This window comes from Lethenteron reissneri, chromosome 69, assembly GCF_015708825.2.
Source record: "Lethenteron reissneri isolate LAM-NWPU_2019-01 chromosome 69, ASM1570882v1, whole genome shotgun sequence".
Lineage (NCBI taxonomy): Eukaryota > Metazoa > Chordata > Hyperoartia > Petromyzontiformes > Petromyzontidae > Lethenteron > Lethenteron reissneri.
The window spans coordinates 8,931,380-8,947,011 of record NC_083847.1 but is presented as its reverse complement, the minus strand read 5'-3'; the positions used below and the strand labels follow the sequence as shown (position 1 = coordinate 8,947,011).

The 15,632-nt window shown below is 46.8% G+C and overlaps 2 protein-coding genes across 3 annotated transcripts in view; one reads left to right on the top strand and one right to left on the bottom strand.

Annotated features, from left to right (window-relative positions):
* Positions 1–1,139: 1,139 nt before the first annotated feature.
* The window catches only part of LOC133360503 (zinc finger protein 235-like), a 28,971-nt gene continuing 14,478 nt past the window's right edge, over positions 1,140–15,632 (top strand). The window contains exon 1 of the mRNA XM_061579266.1: positions 1,140–1,558. Coding sequence (XP_061435250.1) covers positions 1,149–1,558 — 410 coding nt within the window. The 5' untranslated portion in view covers positions 1,140–1,148. The remainder of the gene's footprint in view (positions 1,559–15,632) is intronic.
* On the bottom strand, positions 5,755–15,514 carry LOC133360529 (zinc finger protein 501-like). 2 transcript variants are annotated; one of them, XM_061579315.1, is made up of 3 exons: positions 15,380–15,514; positions 9,660–9,861; positions 5,755–9,428 (listed from the first exon to the last, which is right to left on the bottom strand). In XM_061579315.1, the coding sequence occupies exons 2-3, from the start codon at positions 9,778–9,780 to the stop codon at positions 8,575–8,577; spliced, it is 975 nt and encodes a 324-aa protein (XP_061435299.1). In that variant the 5' UTR covers positions 9,781–9,861; positions 15,380–15,514; the 3' UTR covers positions 5,755–8,574. The 2 variants fall into 2 exon arrangements, with proteins under 2 accessions (XP_061435299.1, XP_061435298.1); XM_061579314.1 differs by having other exon boundaries at positions 5,755–9,861.

Sequence of the window (15,632 nt, the reverse complement as noted above, 5' to 3'; positions counted from 1 at the left end):
CACTCATTCCAGTTCGCTGCCGCACACCTCTCGCCGCAAACCGATCAGACTCGCACCTCATCATTATGCCGGTCACCAAAACCATTGAACAACATGCGTTGATAGCTGCAGATACATTACTTAGGAGGGATCAACAACTATTTATACAGGTGCGTAATACCACTGAGACGCACACTAAGGTACATGCAGGGACCCTGATTGCAACCATTGCCCCCCTACTTACTGGGCTGCACAGTCACTGGCCCGCCATAGTAGGGGCCGTTCAACAACCAGAATCCAAACACAATGATGGTTGGATGGACACTATGTCCTTGTGGAACGCGGAGGTAGCTGGACAGGAATTTAACCACCTTCGCCAATTATTGCATGAGTATTTAGACATTTTTAGCCGAGAGGGAGCTAGAATGCTCGCGAAGGTGGGTGGGGCTGAGGGCGGAGCCGGCCCTGAGGACCTCGTGCCGCCTACAGCTCCGGAGGATGCGGGGGAGATGCTGCCAGCGGAGCAGAGCGCCATCTGGGCGCTCGACGCTCCGCCGTCGGCAGAGGCGACCGTTCGGGAGGCGGACGGTCACCTCGCGGAGCTCCTCCAGGCTGCGGCTTCGCTCCTCACGGAGATCAGTCCCACGGTCTCTCTGGTGAAGGAGAGAACGGCGATGCCGCTCGTGGATGACGACTCCGCCACCATTTCGCAGCAGGCAGGAAATTCAGCGGCGCGGCCCATGTATTCGGCCGCCATTTTGTCGCTGGCGCAGAGCGCACAGCCCGCCAAACTTGAAGACGCGCTGTCGGCGCTGATGGACATCCCGGCTCTCCGCCGTCGGTTTCCTTTTATTAAAGAGTTTGCGGCCACCAGTGGCGACTGGGTGGCCTTCAAGCGGCGGTTCCTCAAGAACGCCAACTTGGCGGGATGGACGGAGGCGCTGCGGGCGTTGCCTGCCGCCCTTGATGATGACGCCCTTGTGGCGTTTATCACCATTCCGCCACTGGAGAGGTCCACCCTTACTCAGGCTTTCAACCAGATGGCGTCAATCTACGAGCCTCCGGCGAATACACGCCACAAGATCGCTACGTGATGGAAGGGGGAAACCGAGTTGGCCCTCACCTTCCGTAGCGCACTTTTGGCGCTAGCGAAAGCCGCCTTCCCGAAAATGGACCACAACGGTATCGACGCGTTGGTCCTCGAGAGACTGCTGGCCTTGGCGAAAGTCCTCCACACCATTCTTCCAGCCGAAGATGATGACATCTCGTCTCTCAAGATCGCTAAGTGCATCCAACCTCAGCAACTTCTGCAACGGGACAAGGCGCAGGTGACGTGTGCCACGTCCCGCACGGAGCCGGGGCCACCGTGTCGGCATGCGCGTGAACTCGGGGTGGAGGCGACCGGCGTGACGGTGGGGCGTGACGGACGAACGAGCAGCGGCGGCCAAGGTCGTCATCCGGAGGCGGCCATGTTACGTGTTACAATTGCAGCCTGCCGGGGCACGTGTCATCGGGCTGCCGTGTACCACGATGGCGCCCCCCAGCTTCGCCACCATCCTACGCTTCCCTACACCCTAAGGCGAGTCACGACACACTCAACAATCGACCCCTGGCTTCACCTCACCCATCTAGGCGTTTCGGTTCGCGTACCGATTGCGCGTCGGTACGGGAGGGTTCTATGCGTAATCGTGAGTTTCGTCCGCTCCGACCGGATCAGTGGTCGGAGCTGGCCCATCGAGTGGTGGCTGCGGCCGCGGGTTCACCTGCCGTGCTTGGATTTATTGAGGGTGTGGAAATAAGGATGCTAGTCGACACGGGTGCGTCGGCAACTATCATCTCGGAATTAATGTACAATATTTTGCCCCCGAAGTGTCAGGTTGCAGACCCTGTTGATGAACCGTGTTTCGCTGATAACGGCGGCTCATTGGGTATTATTGGTTGGATAATGGCCGAGGTGCGCATTGCTCATGTTAAATTGTCGAGACATATTCTTGTCTCCATGTCCCTGACTGTTCCATGTTTACTTGGAACCGATTTCCTTGGAAGGATGCCTTTGAAAATCCGCATTGACCGTGGCTGTTTGGAATTGCCATCTGGCTGTCGTATGGCATTTTTGCCTTCCCCCCACCCGTTTGTGGACGGCCAACGCTACGGTGCAGGCGCTCGCGCGCCGAACGGTGAGAATCCCTCCCGGCACGCAGATGTTAGTTTCCCTCCGCTTGAGGAAGCCGCTCGATTTGGGGGCTACGAAGAACAGAATTGTTCATGGACTGACTTTGGTGGCGGCTCAGACGTGAATTATCGGTAGTACAAAAACACTGTGGCATAGGACGAGCTGGAATGGTGCGGTGAATGTTATAAATGATGATGATGCGTGAAAGGAAACGGAGGTGAAGATTACAAGAATAAGTTGATGGAGGATGACTATGGAGATGGGCAGGGTAACAGTGATGACGCTGGGGAGGAATAGACGAGGAATGTACAGTTGGTTTTCACAAATACCCGGTGTCATAAACATACACCTATACAATTATATAAACTAAACAAAGTAATGAATGGGAAAGAAGTTAAATGTGAAAAAAGGCAGTCAAGATCATTGGAAAAAGCCTGTATAGGTAGGCCCGATGTTACATTTTAACATGAATTTTTTTTATTTAAAGTAGATGAAACCCTAAATTATGAAAAGTAAACATTCAAAAAACATTTTACAAACTGCGGAGTAAACAGAATGGCAGAACCATACCTGGCTGCAAGTTTAAAGCAATGAGCAACCATTACAATAGAACCACAATCACGAAATACATAACCGAACAATTACAATGCTAAATTATACACAAAAAAAAGGCATCCCTACTATTTGTAAAATGGATACTAAAGACTGTACGGCAATAGCATTAGATTTGCTGAAAGCTCCGTTTCAGGCTGGATGGTGCATACAGCTTTTTTGACTCTTGTAGTGAGAGAAGCCTGTGAATACAGCAACTACTATGGTTCCAAATCTTCCCAGACTCCACTTCAAATATGCAGCACTCTCCTACTCTGCATTGTCCAACAACTCCAAAGACAAATATTCCCCTTATAGTCTTAACACTTTTGGGACAATTGTTGTTATTGAGTACCTAAGAAGGCCGGCACGGTATACAAGGGGATGATGTTTTTGGGCGCAGTCCTTTGTGTGGAGCCAGGAGCCACCAGTGTGGTCGACCGACGTGGGGACAGGTTTTAGTGGAACAGGCCAACCAGAGGGAGGGAATGTCAGACCATTTATAGTCGGACCTCTCATGTGATTGGCCCAGGGGCTAAAAAATGGGCTGAGAGCAGCACTATAAAAGGAGCACCCAAATCGGCAGTGGCGGGGTTTTGGGCGGATCTCAATCCAGAAGCAGCAGCAGTAGCAGCGGTGGTGGTGGCTGCATTTCTCCACAACCACCCCCAGTAGTGGCTGGGCGAGCTCCCACCCTCAAGCAGCAATGCAAGTGTAATGCGGGCGTAAACGGCCCTCCGGAGGTGACGTCATTAGGGGAGGAGTTAGGTCACGTGGGGGGAGAGGGGTTAAGCTATAGAGGAAGGGGAACCGGAAGAGGAGAGGGGAGTGACGGGGGACCAGGAACGAGAGAGGCCACGAAGGGCGAAGCGGAGGGTGGCGAGATCGCCACGAACACGGGGGAGCGAGGATCGGCACCGTTGGCCAGCGGTGACCGACCCGAAGCAGCGAGGAGGCTGCAGTCAGCAGCGGGGCTGCATACAGAGTCAGCAGCGGGTCTGCATACAGAGTAGCAGCCAAGAGGGTCTGCATATAGGGGTGGCAGCGGGAGTCTGCATAGGGAGTCAGCAGCGAGTCTGCAGGGAGAGAACGGAGGTTACGGTAGATGAAGCAGAGAGTCTGCGGGGAGAGAAAGGAAGCTATAATAGCGATAACAGCCGGGGGCTACAAATACAGTGTTATAACAGAGTGCCGTGTGGGAGAAGACAAGAACCCAATAAAGGACACGAAGTCAGAAAGAAGCGTCTGAGTCCTTTTATTAAACAAGTGAGGACCGGGGATCTTCACTGTAAGTAGCAGTTGAGGGCTGTCTCCCACTCCACGGAATATATTTTATAGGGAAACGTTAGGTGACAGTAGTATTATTATTGTTATGTTTCCAGCGGCTGACCTGGGGATTGAACTAGGGCAGTTGGGATTTCTGGGACAGAGCAAGGCATGACAGGAGCGGCAGGAGCGGGGAACCAAGCCGGCTGCAGCCTGGCACTGGCCAAGCGTGGAGACTTGCCATCTGGTTCCCTGGGTGGCTGCGGACATCTCCCACTGCTCGAAGAGGGGATAAGCTCGAGGCACGAGTTGCCCACTGCGAGGGGTTGGCAGGCAAGGGGTGGAAATACCTGAGGAGGAACACGGGGCCATCTGTAAAGCAGAGTTGTGTGTGGGAGAGTAGGGGAGGTGTTTGACCCCCCCCCCCCCAAAAAAAAAACTTGTGTGAGTCTAGGGAAGGCGTTAGGAACACTAGGTGTGATTGGATGTGTGTGGGTTGTTTTATGCTTATTCGTATTCAGGCATCTACAAACTTATTCCGGCGTAGACAAACTAAGCTGTGTCTGCGGCAAGAGTTACATTGGGGAAACTAAGCGACATGTCTCAGACCGTGTTCGTGAAGATAAGGCAGATCTGAAACACGGAAGGACCAATAACTCAGCCGTGGCTGATCATTGTTTTAATGCGGTGGGCTCACATGAAATTGATTTCTCTAAGACGAAGGTACTTTGCAAGCCCACTGGCTATCAACAAAGATTTGTTCATGAAGCCATCCATATATATAGACGTAGACACAATTTCAACCGAGAAGATGGGTACAAACTGAGCAATCATTGGAAGGACGTTAACATCCAGTTTAAGTCATAATTGGCTATGATGTTCCCATCCGACCACCTTCCAATGTTAGTTGTGCTATACACCCATTTCAAACTTGCGCTTTCAGTCACTTCGCGCGCTGACCCCTTGGTTGCGGCTCTGCGATCTCCCATCAAACATGCTAATCTCTTTTTTACATAATTTTCACCTGGCAGCCCTTTGATTGGAGAAAACGAACCACGGCCGGGCTCCCTGCCGAACATTATCATTGGCTGCTGACATTTGGGCTATGCCCATTTCAAACCCTTATAAACAGTTTTTCTTGGAAGCGAACCTCCCCCCTTTCCTGAAGACGACCGCCTGCATTGCGATCGAAACGTCGTATTTTTCTGTTATTTTTGATTATTTTCTTTGAACCTATCTACGTGACTTTACCAAAAGACCCAAGAATATGAATTCCTGCAGTCACTAAAGCTTTAAGTCAAGATTTATTCTTATTCATTTGATTTGCTTTGTGGTAGCCTGCTACCAGGATATAACTCCTCTGCTTGGGGGTGGAAGGTGTAAATAAAAGCTAACATATGTTGTATGTCGGGTCTAGAAAATTTTAGACAAAGTAAAGGAAGATTGCACTACTAAGAATTATAACGAAATCATGCTAATTTATGTAATTATGCACATGTATTATGCTAATTGTGGAGATAATCCTCTTACTTTGTGCCAATGTATGTGATTATGCTAATGTGGGCAGTTATGATAATTATGCTTAGCTTCGTTGTCTAGGGTCGTGTTATCAATCGGGAAAATGCAATTATTCTTGCTTAAACATTTACTGATTATGTCTGAGTGTTTATGTCAGGTCTTGAATTCAAATCTCAACACAGGATACAGTTCTTAAAAATAAGATTATTACGCATGAACTCAGGAAGGAAGCACTCAGACTCTTTAATAAATTTTTATTCTAAACAAAAACATGACTCTAATATGCGAACTCTCATGCTTGGAATTATCCACGGTACCACCGGAGAATCACCCCTCACTGATCAGTACATGTAACCATCAATGATTGTGTTAACTGGGCAACCGAAAAATGGATTAATTCCACCGAGTAACGGGAGCAAATACAGCGATAGGGAAAGTCCTTAAAACATGCAAGCGACGATATTCATACGAAAGGCAATAAAAAGCAAATTATTACATCACGAAGGCAAAAGTATACGTCAATAGATTCATCGGCAAGATTATATAATTAACGAAACGTCTTGAGACAATGGTGTGCGACGGTGTGTCCTGCTTACGCGATATGCTTATCTCTTGACTAAGCTTCAATTAATTAGTGGGCAAGATTCGGTGTTCAAAAGAAAGTTAACACAATATTCTCCCTGTGAGCGTGTAGATTCTTAACGAAGGTTTCAAAAGTTTAGTTTGCATCGATGAATCCATTGGTAATTTTACGCGATTAAAAAATATATAATATAACGACTAATGTACTTATAACGACCGTGTTCATATCACTCGATGAGCATCGATGCCTTCACGACCAGTTAATGGTTCATGTGTGTGTGTATTGTCCCCTTGATACATTCTTTTTTAAGCAGAGGCCGGGCGCCAGAGGTCGCAACCGGATACCCGTACCCTACCCGATACCCGGCCGGGTACGGGTAGTCGTTTGCGACCCTGGTGCGGCTGGGTACGGGTAGGCCGTGAGTCACTGGTGAGTAACCGTTTGTCACTCATTTCGAGTAGGGTACGGGTACGCGTAGGGAACGGGAACCTGTACCTGGCCGGGTACAGGTACCCATTTGCGACCCTGGTGCGGCCGGGTACGGGTAAGGAATCAAAACCCGTTTGCGACCTCTGCCGGGTGCAGTGTCGTGAGCTTGTGAGGGTGGGGGAGGGGCATACAAACAGCTTGTGGCTCCCTTTTGCTCTCTCGCACGGGCGTGTCTGCAGTTAGCCGCCGGCTCTCTCTCTCTGCTGCTAGATGAGCTGCGTCGGCACGATGCTTGTCCTTGAAGATGCTAAGTCGCTCGTGTGGCTCGTCCGCTGGCAAGCGGACACCTGTGCTCGGTGGCACTGGCGGCACGGCTGTGCGCCCTTTTCTGGCTGCGGGTTCTCTAACGATGAACAATGCTCTCGTTCGCTGGTGGCAGGCACAAATGTCTGATGGAGCTGGTTCTCTATGATGCTGGCTTGGTCCATGTTTGGCGCTTTCCGCCCTTTCTCGAGGATGATTGCTGAAATTCTCGTCAGCTCCACTCGCACTGCAGTGGCTCGGTGGAGTGGGCACTCAGGGCAGAGTGGCTTTCGAGCGATACCTCTTCGGTCTCGGTCAGCGCCGAAGTCGCACTGGTAGCACATCGCTACTCAGCGGGCCTCGCCATCCTGGTTGATTGCAGAGTCTTCGTCTGCTGGATTCTTCTTCTGCTGGCAAGCTTCTTCTGTGTTGGTGGTGTTTTGATGTATGGCTGTGTCTCTCTTTACATCTGAATTCTCTCCCTTCCCTGCGTCTCTTGCGAGGAAAAAAAACACATGCTTACTCTGTTCTGCTCTTCCCCCGTGGCCACGCCTGATTGCCCCCCCCCCTCTTCCTTTGGTGACCCCGAGAGAGCGGTTTTCCATCAAGTTTATGCTTGTTTGCGTTTCCCCCCCTTCTTAGTGTTATCTCGAGGCCAGACACCCTTCATACTTATTTATGGCTGACATGTGTTTGTCGAATTGTTGGAAGACAAAGGTGGCCAGGGAGGCTTTGGTTCCATGGAATACATATTATGTGGTCTTGTGTTGGATTTATTCCTTGTATCTCTTATGAGTTACACCCGGTTTTAATATATCGTGATTATTCGGTTCATGTTTAATCAATATTCGTAATGCTCTTCATTACGTCATTATTTTGAGGGTTCTGCCAAGCTTGGTTATAAGTCTGTCTCCATGGATTGGTGTTTTATTTTGAGTTATATTTTGATGCTGGAAGAATAGCATTAGTTTGGACTTAAGTTTTCTTGATGGCAGGGGCTCGTGTATTTGGTTCATTTGGTGAAGTTACATAGATAGAAAGATACCATACAAAATTATATGAGTTGAATAAGGGTGAAATAAAATAAGTAACAATGATAAAACCACTGATAGACTGCCAGCCTATAACGTGGATTTGTTCTTTTTGCCGAGTTTCAAATTTTTATCGTTAAAGAAGATGCGAGTTGTAATGTTGTTTGTTTGTCTCTGCTCTGTGTTTTTTTCCTGGCTCTGCATATTTGTTTATGAACTGTCCAAAACGTTTGGGAAGGTCGGGGTCATATGCCCTTTGTCAATCTGGAAATTTCCAGATAGTCGCTAACCTTCCTCTGCCCTGAGTTTATTATTTAATGGCATTTTACGACCTCCAAATGCTGGGTGCTTGTTAGGGGTAGCGGAGTTAAATTATTTATTAAAAATATATATTGGCCGAATTATTCTTGATATGAATTTTGGAAAAAGGCCTATATATACACATCCCTAACAGCCAAGTCTCTGAGTGGTCTAACACCAGCTCGACGGCAATACACCCCAACCATCAGCCCTCCGTGGATAGGTAACGTGACAGATGGGTGACCAGCATCGTGCCCAACTACCTTTGTCTTCCCAGTGGCGATGTTTACACATTGTACCAGGTACTCATTTGTGACCGAGTTGACCTAGGGGAGGCCCAGGACCGGTTCAAATAATCGTCACCGGTGTTAGCCGTGAGCGGGAATCAAACTCGGCCGTTGTTACACCACTCCCCCAAAATCCACCCACACCTCCACATCCACAAATTCCCTGTGGTGGCCTCGTTCTCTCTCAGAGTCTGAATCCTTCTCCTGCTTCACGCGGACTTCATCCACCTGGAGGTCAGGTCCTGGAGTTGAACCTTCATCTTCACATTTGACCTTCACTTCTTTATATTCTACCTTCACCTCTTCACATTCCAATTTCACCTCTTCACATTCCATCTTCACCTCTTCACATTCCATCTTCACCTCTTCACATTTCACCTTCACCTCTTCACATTCCACCTTCACCTCTTCACATTTCACCTTCACCTCTTCACATTTCACCTTCACTCCACATTCCACCTTCACCTCTTTACATTTCACCTTCACTTCACATTCCACCTTCACTTCTTTATGTTTCACCTTCACTTCTTTATGTTTCACCTTCACTTCTTTATGTTTCACCTTCACTTCTTTATGTTTCACCTTCACTTCCTTATGTTTCACCTTCACTTCCTTATGTCTCACCTTCAGTTCTTTATGTTTCACCTTCAGTTCTTTATGTTTCACCTTCACTGCTAGCGACGTTGCGACGATTGGGTTGTCTTCTGGTCCCTGTTCCATGCGAGATGGGCTCAATGCGGCTCTTTTTTTACGTCCACGTCTCGATTTCACCTTCGACTTATTGTGGATCTTTTCATGCCTCCTTCGGGCTTCAGGCCGTGAAAATGGCTTCCCACACACAGAGCACTTGTAGGGCTTTTCGTCAGAGTGCATTATAAGGTGTCTTTTAAGATGTGCTGCATTTCCAAATGCTTTCTCACACACAGTGCACTTGAAGGGCTTCTTGCCGGAGTGTATTTTCTCATGATCTGTAAGACATCGTAGAAGCCCAAATGACTTGCCACACACAGTGCACTTGAATGGCTTCTTGCTTAAGTGTATTTGCTCATGAACACGAAGACATTGTAACCATGAAAATGTCTTCTCACACACAGTGCACTTGAATGGCCTCTCGCCTGAGTGTCTTCTCTCGTGAATTTGACAATCTCGATTAAGTAAAAATGCCTTCCCACACACAGTGCACTTGAAGGGCTTCTCACCTGTGTGTCTTCTCTGATGAATGTTAAGAGATCCTGCCTGTGTAAATGTCGCCTCACACACCATGCACTTGAAGGGCTTCTCTTTCGTGTGTGTTCTCTGGTGTTTCTTCAATTTGCCCATCTCATCCGTATTGTATGGACACTGGAAGCATCGATGCCTTTTAATTCCAGCCCCAAATCTCACTGCTCCACGTGAACGATTCTGCAAATATATACACACATATTACACAGCACATACAAGCAGCCCTCGCTTAGCACAACCCCGTAGAGTACCGATTCCCTATCGCGCTGTCCTGCAGATTTTTTTTCTTTAAAATGAAGAAAAATCGACAAAGTGCTTACTCGCAAGTTAGAACACACAGCAGGAGCGCTGGTCTAGGAAACGTTGCTGTTCCCATCATTCGCTCAGCCTATGAGAGCAACGCACGGCTCTGAGCAAACCAGACCCCACCTCCATAATTACATTGAAGAAAAACAAATGGATTTACTTAACCAGGTGGAGAACTCGTGAGACCAGGATAAGAGTCTCAGGGCTCCACCTAAAAGACACCTCTGCACAGAAAGTTAGACCTCCGATTAGCACGGTAGGCTACGTATGGTGCAAAAGAAGTTCAACATAGCAGATCATGGAGTTCTTGGAGCTCTTCTCCGAGAAAAAAACCAGATTGGAAATGCAGCAGTAGCTCCTCTAACCTTGTCTCCCACCACTGCCTTGCAGCATAGTAAAAAGCACTCATGAGTACAATACATACTGATATTTCCATACATTTATTTATTTATTTCGGAAATGTTTATCACTTATTATGAACACTGTTACCGATACCCCCAATGAAGCCCTCATATATTGCTCGTACATGAGTAATTTCAGGAATGCATCCCTATGTAGTATACAATGCGGTATGATTACCGCTTTTAGGGCTGATACAATTGGTGCTCACTTCGAGGAATGCATCATGATGAGCTCGAAGGCGAGCGCTGCTTGTATAATGGCACCCATGCTGACTGGAAGGTACCGCTCAATCTTCTTCCTCTCCCAGTGCCAGGGCAGGTTTTGCCCATGTGCCGTTCAGCAGGCTAAACCCACTGCTGTGCTGTCACAAACCACAGCAAGCTCGGTTCACCACTCTGGTCAAATGTAGCAGCCACCCTGATTAGTAAGACAGAGTCGTGAGACATAGTTAAGTCTGTCTTGAAAAGCATCTCCTTAAATGGGCCTTTTCCCTCCGCCTACTTATGGCCATTTACCCTGGTTCTGAGCGATTGGGTTCGTGAGAGTATATGAGTTGGTGAGCGTGAGGTTGGGTGAGGATGTGGGTTAGTGAGTGGATAAATGAGTCGACGTGTGATTGGCCTACTATCCATCCTGGGTTTAACCCAGCCGGATTGTGTGCAGAGCTCACAAATCCTCTAAAAATCAGGAAACAAGTCCCATTGGTGAGCAGATCTGGCAGGCAAGGCTGCGCTTGGCTGGGTCATGTGGCCCGCATGCCCAGCCACCGCATGCCCAAACAGCTTTTGTTTGACCGGATAGATGGGGAGAAACGGGTGTGGGGCATGGGTTAGAGAAGAGATTGACTCTTGTGGTACACTCTACAAACATATATTATAATTTCGATTACTATATAAATAAAGATCTTAATCTGGATGTATGTCTCAAAAACCTCTCGGGTACTTCCCGTCAAGGTAGAAAGCTGAAATTTGGTCTATAGGTGGCTTTTAGATTTTTCATTTTAAGGCCCTTAAATATCGATTTTAAGTGCCCAATGAACATGTTTGTGCGTGTCATTCAGAAATGGTTCAAAATATAAGATTGCAGGTTTTTTCGTTTGATAGAGTGTTAAAGTAACATTAAAGCGAACCATTGTTCTTGTTTTGTATTATTTTTCTCATCTTATCTTATAATAATTTATATAGCGCTTTATCCAAGGCACTTTACACAGAATTAACAATGGTACATATTAATGTAACGTTGCAGATGAGGTTATTTAAATAGACGAGAAGAAGCAATAGGCAAACCTCTGATGTGTGAAATTGGTGAAAGCTAAATTGACGATAAATAATGAATAATGGATTGAATGATTGTGGAATGAGTGAGAGCCATATGAGAAAATGAAGGAAAAGTAACTGTGGCGGATATGAGGTGGAGATTAAGGGCGTCTTGAGTGCGGAATGGAAATTAGTGATCGAAGGTGACTGTTCAATGTGGAAGGGAATTTTTTTCGAGTGAAGGAGTGCAACAAGAGAAATAGAACAAAAGCATGATTGACCGCAAGGAGTAGGAAGAACAGAAACGGCAAACATTGTGAACATAGAGGGCAAGAAGGCGACGTAGAAACATGCAATAGTGGCACAATACAGTGGGGTCAAGACCGTGAGGGAATTTGGAGACCAGGGTGAGGAATTTGAACAGGTAATGGTAGTACACAGGGAGCCAGTGCAGTTGCGTGAGCAGGGCCGAAGTATGGGAATTATAGGGAAGGTTGAATTTGAGCTGAGCCGAGTTGTTTTGGATTTGTTGGAGGAGGACAAAAGAGTAAATGGGCAGACCGAGCATAGTCCAGATGGGTATGGATAAGGGAATGGACTAGAAGTTTGCAGCAGAGGTGGAAATAAGTGGTCGGATTTTGCGAATGTTGAACAAATGAAACCGGCAAGCATGGCTAGTGGTGGAAATGTGATCAGTAAGGGAGAGGGAAGAGTCAAAGATAATACAAATGTTGCTGGCTAAGGAAATAGGGGAAATAGAAAAAGGAGCAGGGAATGGTGGGACAGAGAGGAGGGGAAAATGAGGCCGGGGAAAGATTATTTGAGTTTTGGAAGGGTTGAGGGACAGAGAGTGACGTGCCATCCAAGGTTGGATAGAAACCAGGCAGAATGAGATATGGGAGAGGTCAGGGGAAAAGGAAAGGAGAAGAACATTAGGATGTCATCTCTGAAGAAATGTTGGGGAAAGTTCAGCAATGCAGCAACAATGCTAATGCAGTTAATTTCCCCCCCGCATCCCCAGCGTTTGGCATTGTTGCTGCATTGCCATTGTTGCTTCATTGGCATTGTTGCTGCATTAGCACTCGTGCACCGCCCGTGCTTCTGGTGTTGTGGATACACTTGGGCTACGCCCATCCCCAAACCCTTATACTGTAAACGGTTTGTCTTTAGAGGCTGACTCCTTTGCCTGATGACGACCGCGTGTGTTGCGATCGAAACATCGTGATTTGTTTTATATTATTTCTAACTACGTGACTTTACCGAAAGAACCAAAGAGTATGGATTCCTGCAGTCACGAAAGCTTCAAATCAAGATTTGACTGGAGCAGGTAGCTTAAGTATATTTAGCGGTGGAGCGAGGGTGGCTAAGGGAGATGATTGGTATTCACAAGGCTGATGATGAAGCGGTGGTAGGTGGTGGATGATAGTACGAGGGGATGGTGGTATTAAGGATGGGAGATAGTGGATGCATGGAGATGGATAATCTCACATGAAGCATGAGGAGTAACATGGAGAGTATGACTCCTGCCATCTCGATAACCGCGACGGCGAGATCTGGGCCCTTTGACGAAGAAAATACCCAAACCATGAGGTTTATAAAGGAATAAGGGGTGAACATATTTAATATAAGCGGTGGGACTGAGTGTAAACAACCCATCACGCGAGTAGGCAGGACCAGAGTTTGGGTGTATGCCGACTGGAAACTGAGAACAGGCTCCAGTTAAGAACCAGGCTACATTTCGATTCAAAGCTTTCGTGACTGGAGGGATTCATCTTCTTGGTTCTTTCGGTAAAGTCACGTAGAAGGGAAATAATAAAATAAAGAAATAAAAAAATAATAAAATAATTCTCACGACGTTTCGGCTACAACGCAAGCAGCCGTCCTCAGGCTAAGAACCAGGCTACAGTCTACATTATAGACTGCCAGTTCACTCACCACACTTAATAACCAGGCTACAGTCTACATTATAGACTGCCAGTTCACTCACCACACTTAATAACCAGGCTACAGTCTACATTATAGACTGCCAGTTCACTCACCACACTTAATAACCAGACTACAGTCTACATTATAGACTGCCAGTTCACTCACCACACTTAATAACCAGGCTACAGTCTACATTATAGACTGCCAGTTCATTCGCCACACTTAATAACCAGGCTACAGTCTACATTATAGACTGCCAGTTCACTCACCACACTTAATAACCAGACTACAGTCTACATTATAGACTGCCAGTTAACTCACCACACTTAATAACCAGGCTACAGTCTACATTATAGACTGCCAGTTCATTCGCCACACTTAATAACCAGGCTACAGTCTACATTATAGACTGCCAGTTCACTCACCACACTTAATAACCAGGCTACAGTCTACATTATAGACTGCCAGTTCACTCACCACACTTAATTAGCAGGCTATAGACTGCCAGTTCACTCACTCCGATTAATAACCAGGCTACAGTATACATTATAGACTGCCAGTTCACTCACCACACTTAATAACCAGGCTACAGTCTACATTAGAGACTGCCAGTTCACTCACCACACTTAATTAGCAGGCTACAGTCTACATTATAGACTGCCAGTTCACTCACCACACTTAATAACCAGGCTACAGTCTACCTTATAGACTGCCAGTTCACTCACCACACTTAATAACCAGGCTACAGTCTACATTATAGACTGCCAGTTCACTCACTCCGATTAAGAACCAGGCTACAGTTAACACGAGTGGTTTTGTTTTCTATTTTTATTTTATTCTTTTTTATTTTTATTCACTTTATTTTTATATCTACTTGACTTTACCGAAAGAACCAAAAAATACTCTTTGAACCAAATAATACTATTATAGAGTTAGTATAGCTACTACTACAGCCAGTAGACACGTCTATAGAGTTAGTTTATCTACGACTACAGCCAGTACAGTGTGTGCATTAGTGTATAGTGTACAGTATTGTAGTGTGCACAGTAGTAAGTTGGTGTGTAGTGCAGTGTGTAGTGGTGTAGTGTGTGCATTCGTGTAGTGTACAGTGGTGTAGTGTGTACGGTAGTGTAGTGTGTACGGTAGTGTAGTGTGTATAGTAGTGTAGTGTATATAGTAGTGTAGTGTGTATAGTAGTGTAGTGTGTATAGTAGTGTAGTGTGTATAGTAGTGTATGTGTACAGTAGTGTAGTGTGTATAGTAGTGTATGTGTACAGTAGTGTAGTGTGTACAGTAGTGTAGTGTGTACAGTAGTGTAGTGTGTACAGTATAGTAGTGTAGTGTGTACAGTAGTGTAGTGTGTATAGTAGTGTAGTGTGTACAGTAGTGTAGTGTGTATAGTAGTGTAGTGTGTACAGTATAGTAGTGTAGTGTGTACAGTAGTGTAGTGTGTACAGTAGTGTAGTGTAGTGTGTATAGTAGTGTAGTGTGTACAGTAGTGTAGCGTGTGTGTACAGTAGTGTAGTGTGTAGTAGTGTAGTGTGTACAGTAGTGTAGTGTGTACAGTAGTGTAGTGTGTACAGTAGTGTAGTGTGTACAGTAGTGTAGTGTGTACACATCTCAGCCAGGGCACCCCTGGACGAGGACACTGAGACGCGGTGCGAGGTGAAAAAACATTTTTTAAACTTAGAAAATAAAAGCAAATAAAATAATGCGAAGCCCTGCATGGCTAGGCCGCACGTGGACATCGATCCGTAGCTGCTACTCAATTGATATCCCTAGGAGAGAACGAAGAAGCGAAGCTTTACCTGCGTAGACAACAACCAAACATCACAGCAACAGCAGCAACATGGCGCAGCGTCTCGCCTGGGTCCACAGCGAGCACCGAACAAAGTGACTCGGGTGTCGTGACGTCACGCGGCGCAGAGGGTGAAATACATGACGTCATAGGTGGGGTGAACCCTCCTCCCTCCGCCCCCTTCATCCCTCCTCACCCCGCCCCCCTCCCCTTTTATTTTGTAATTTAATTATATTTTTATTTTCTATCTACGTGACTTCACC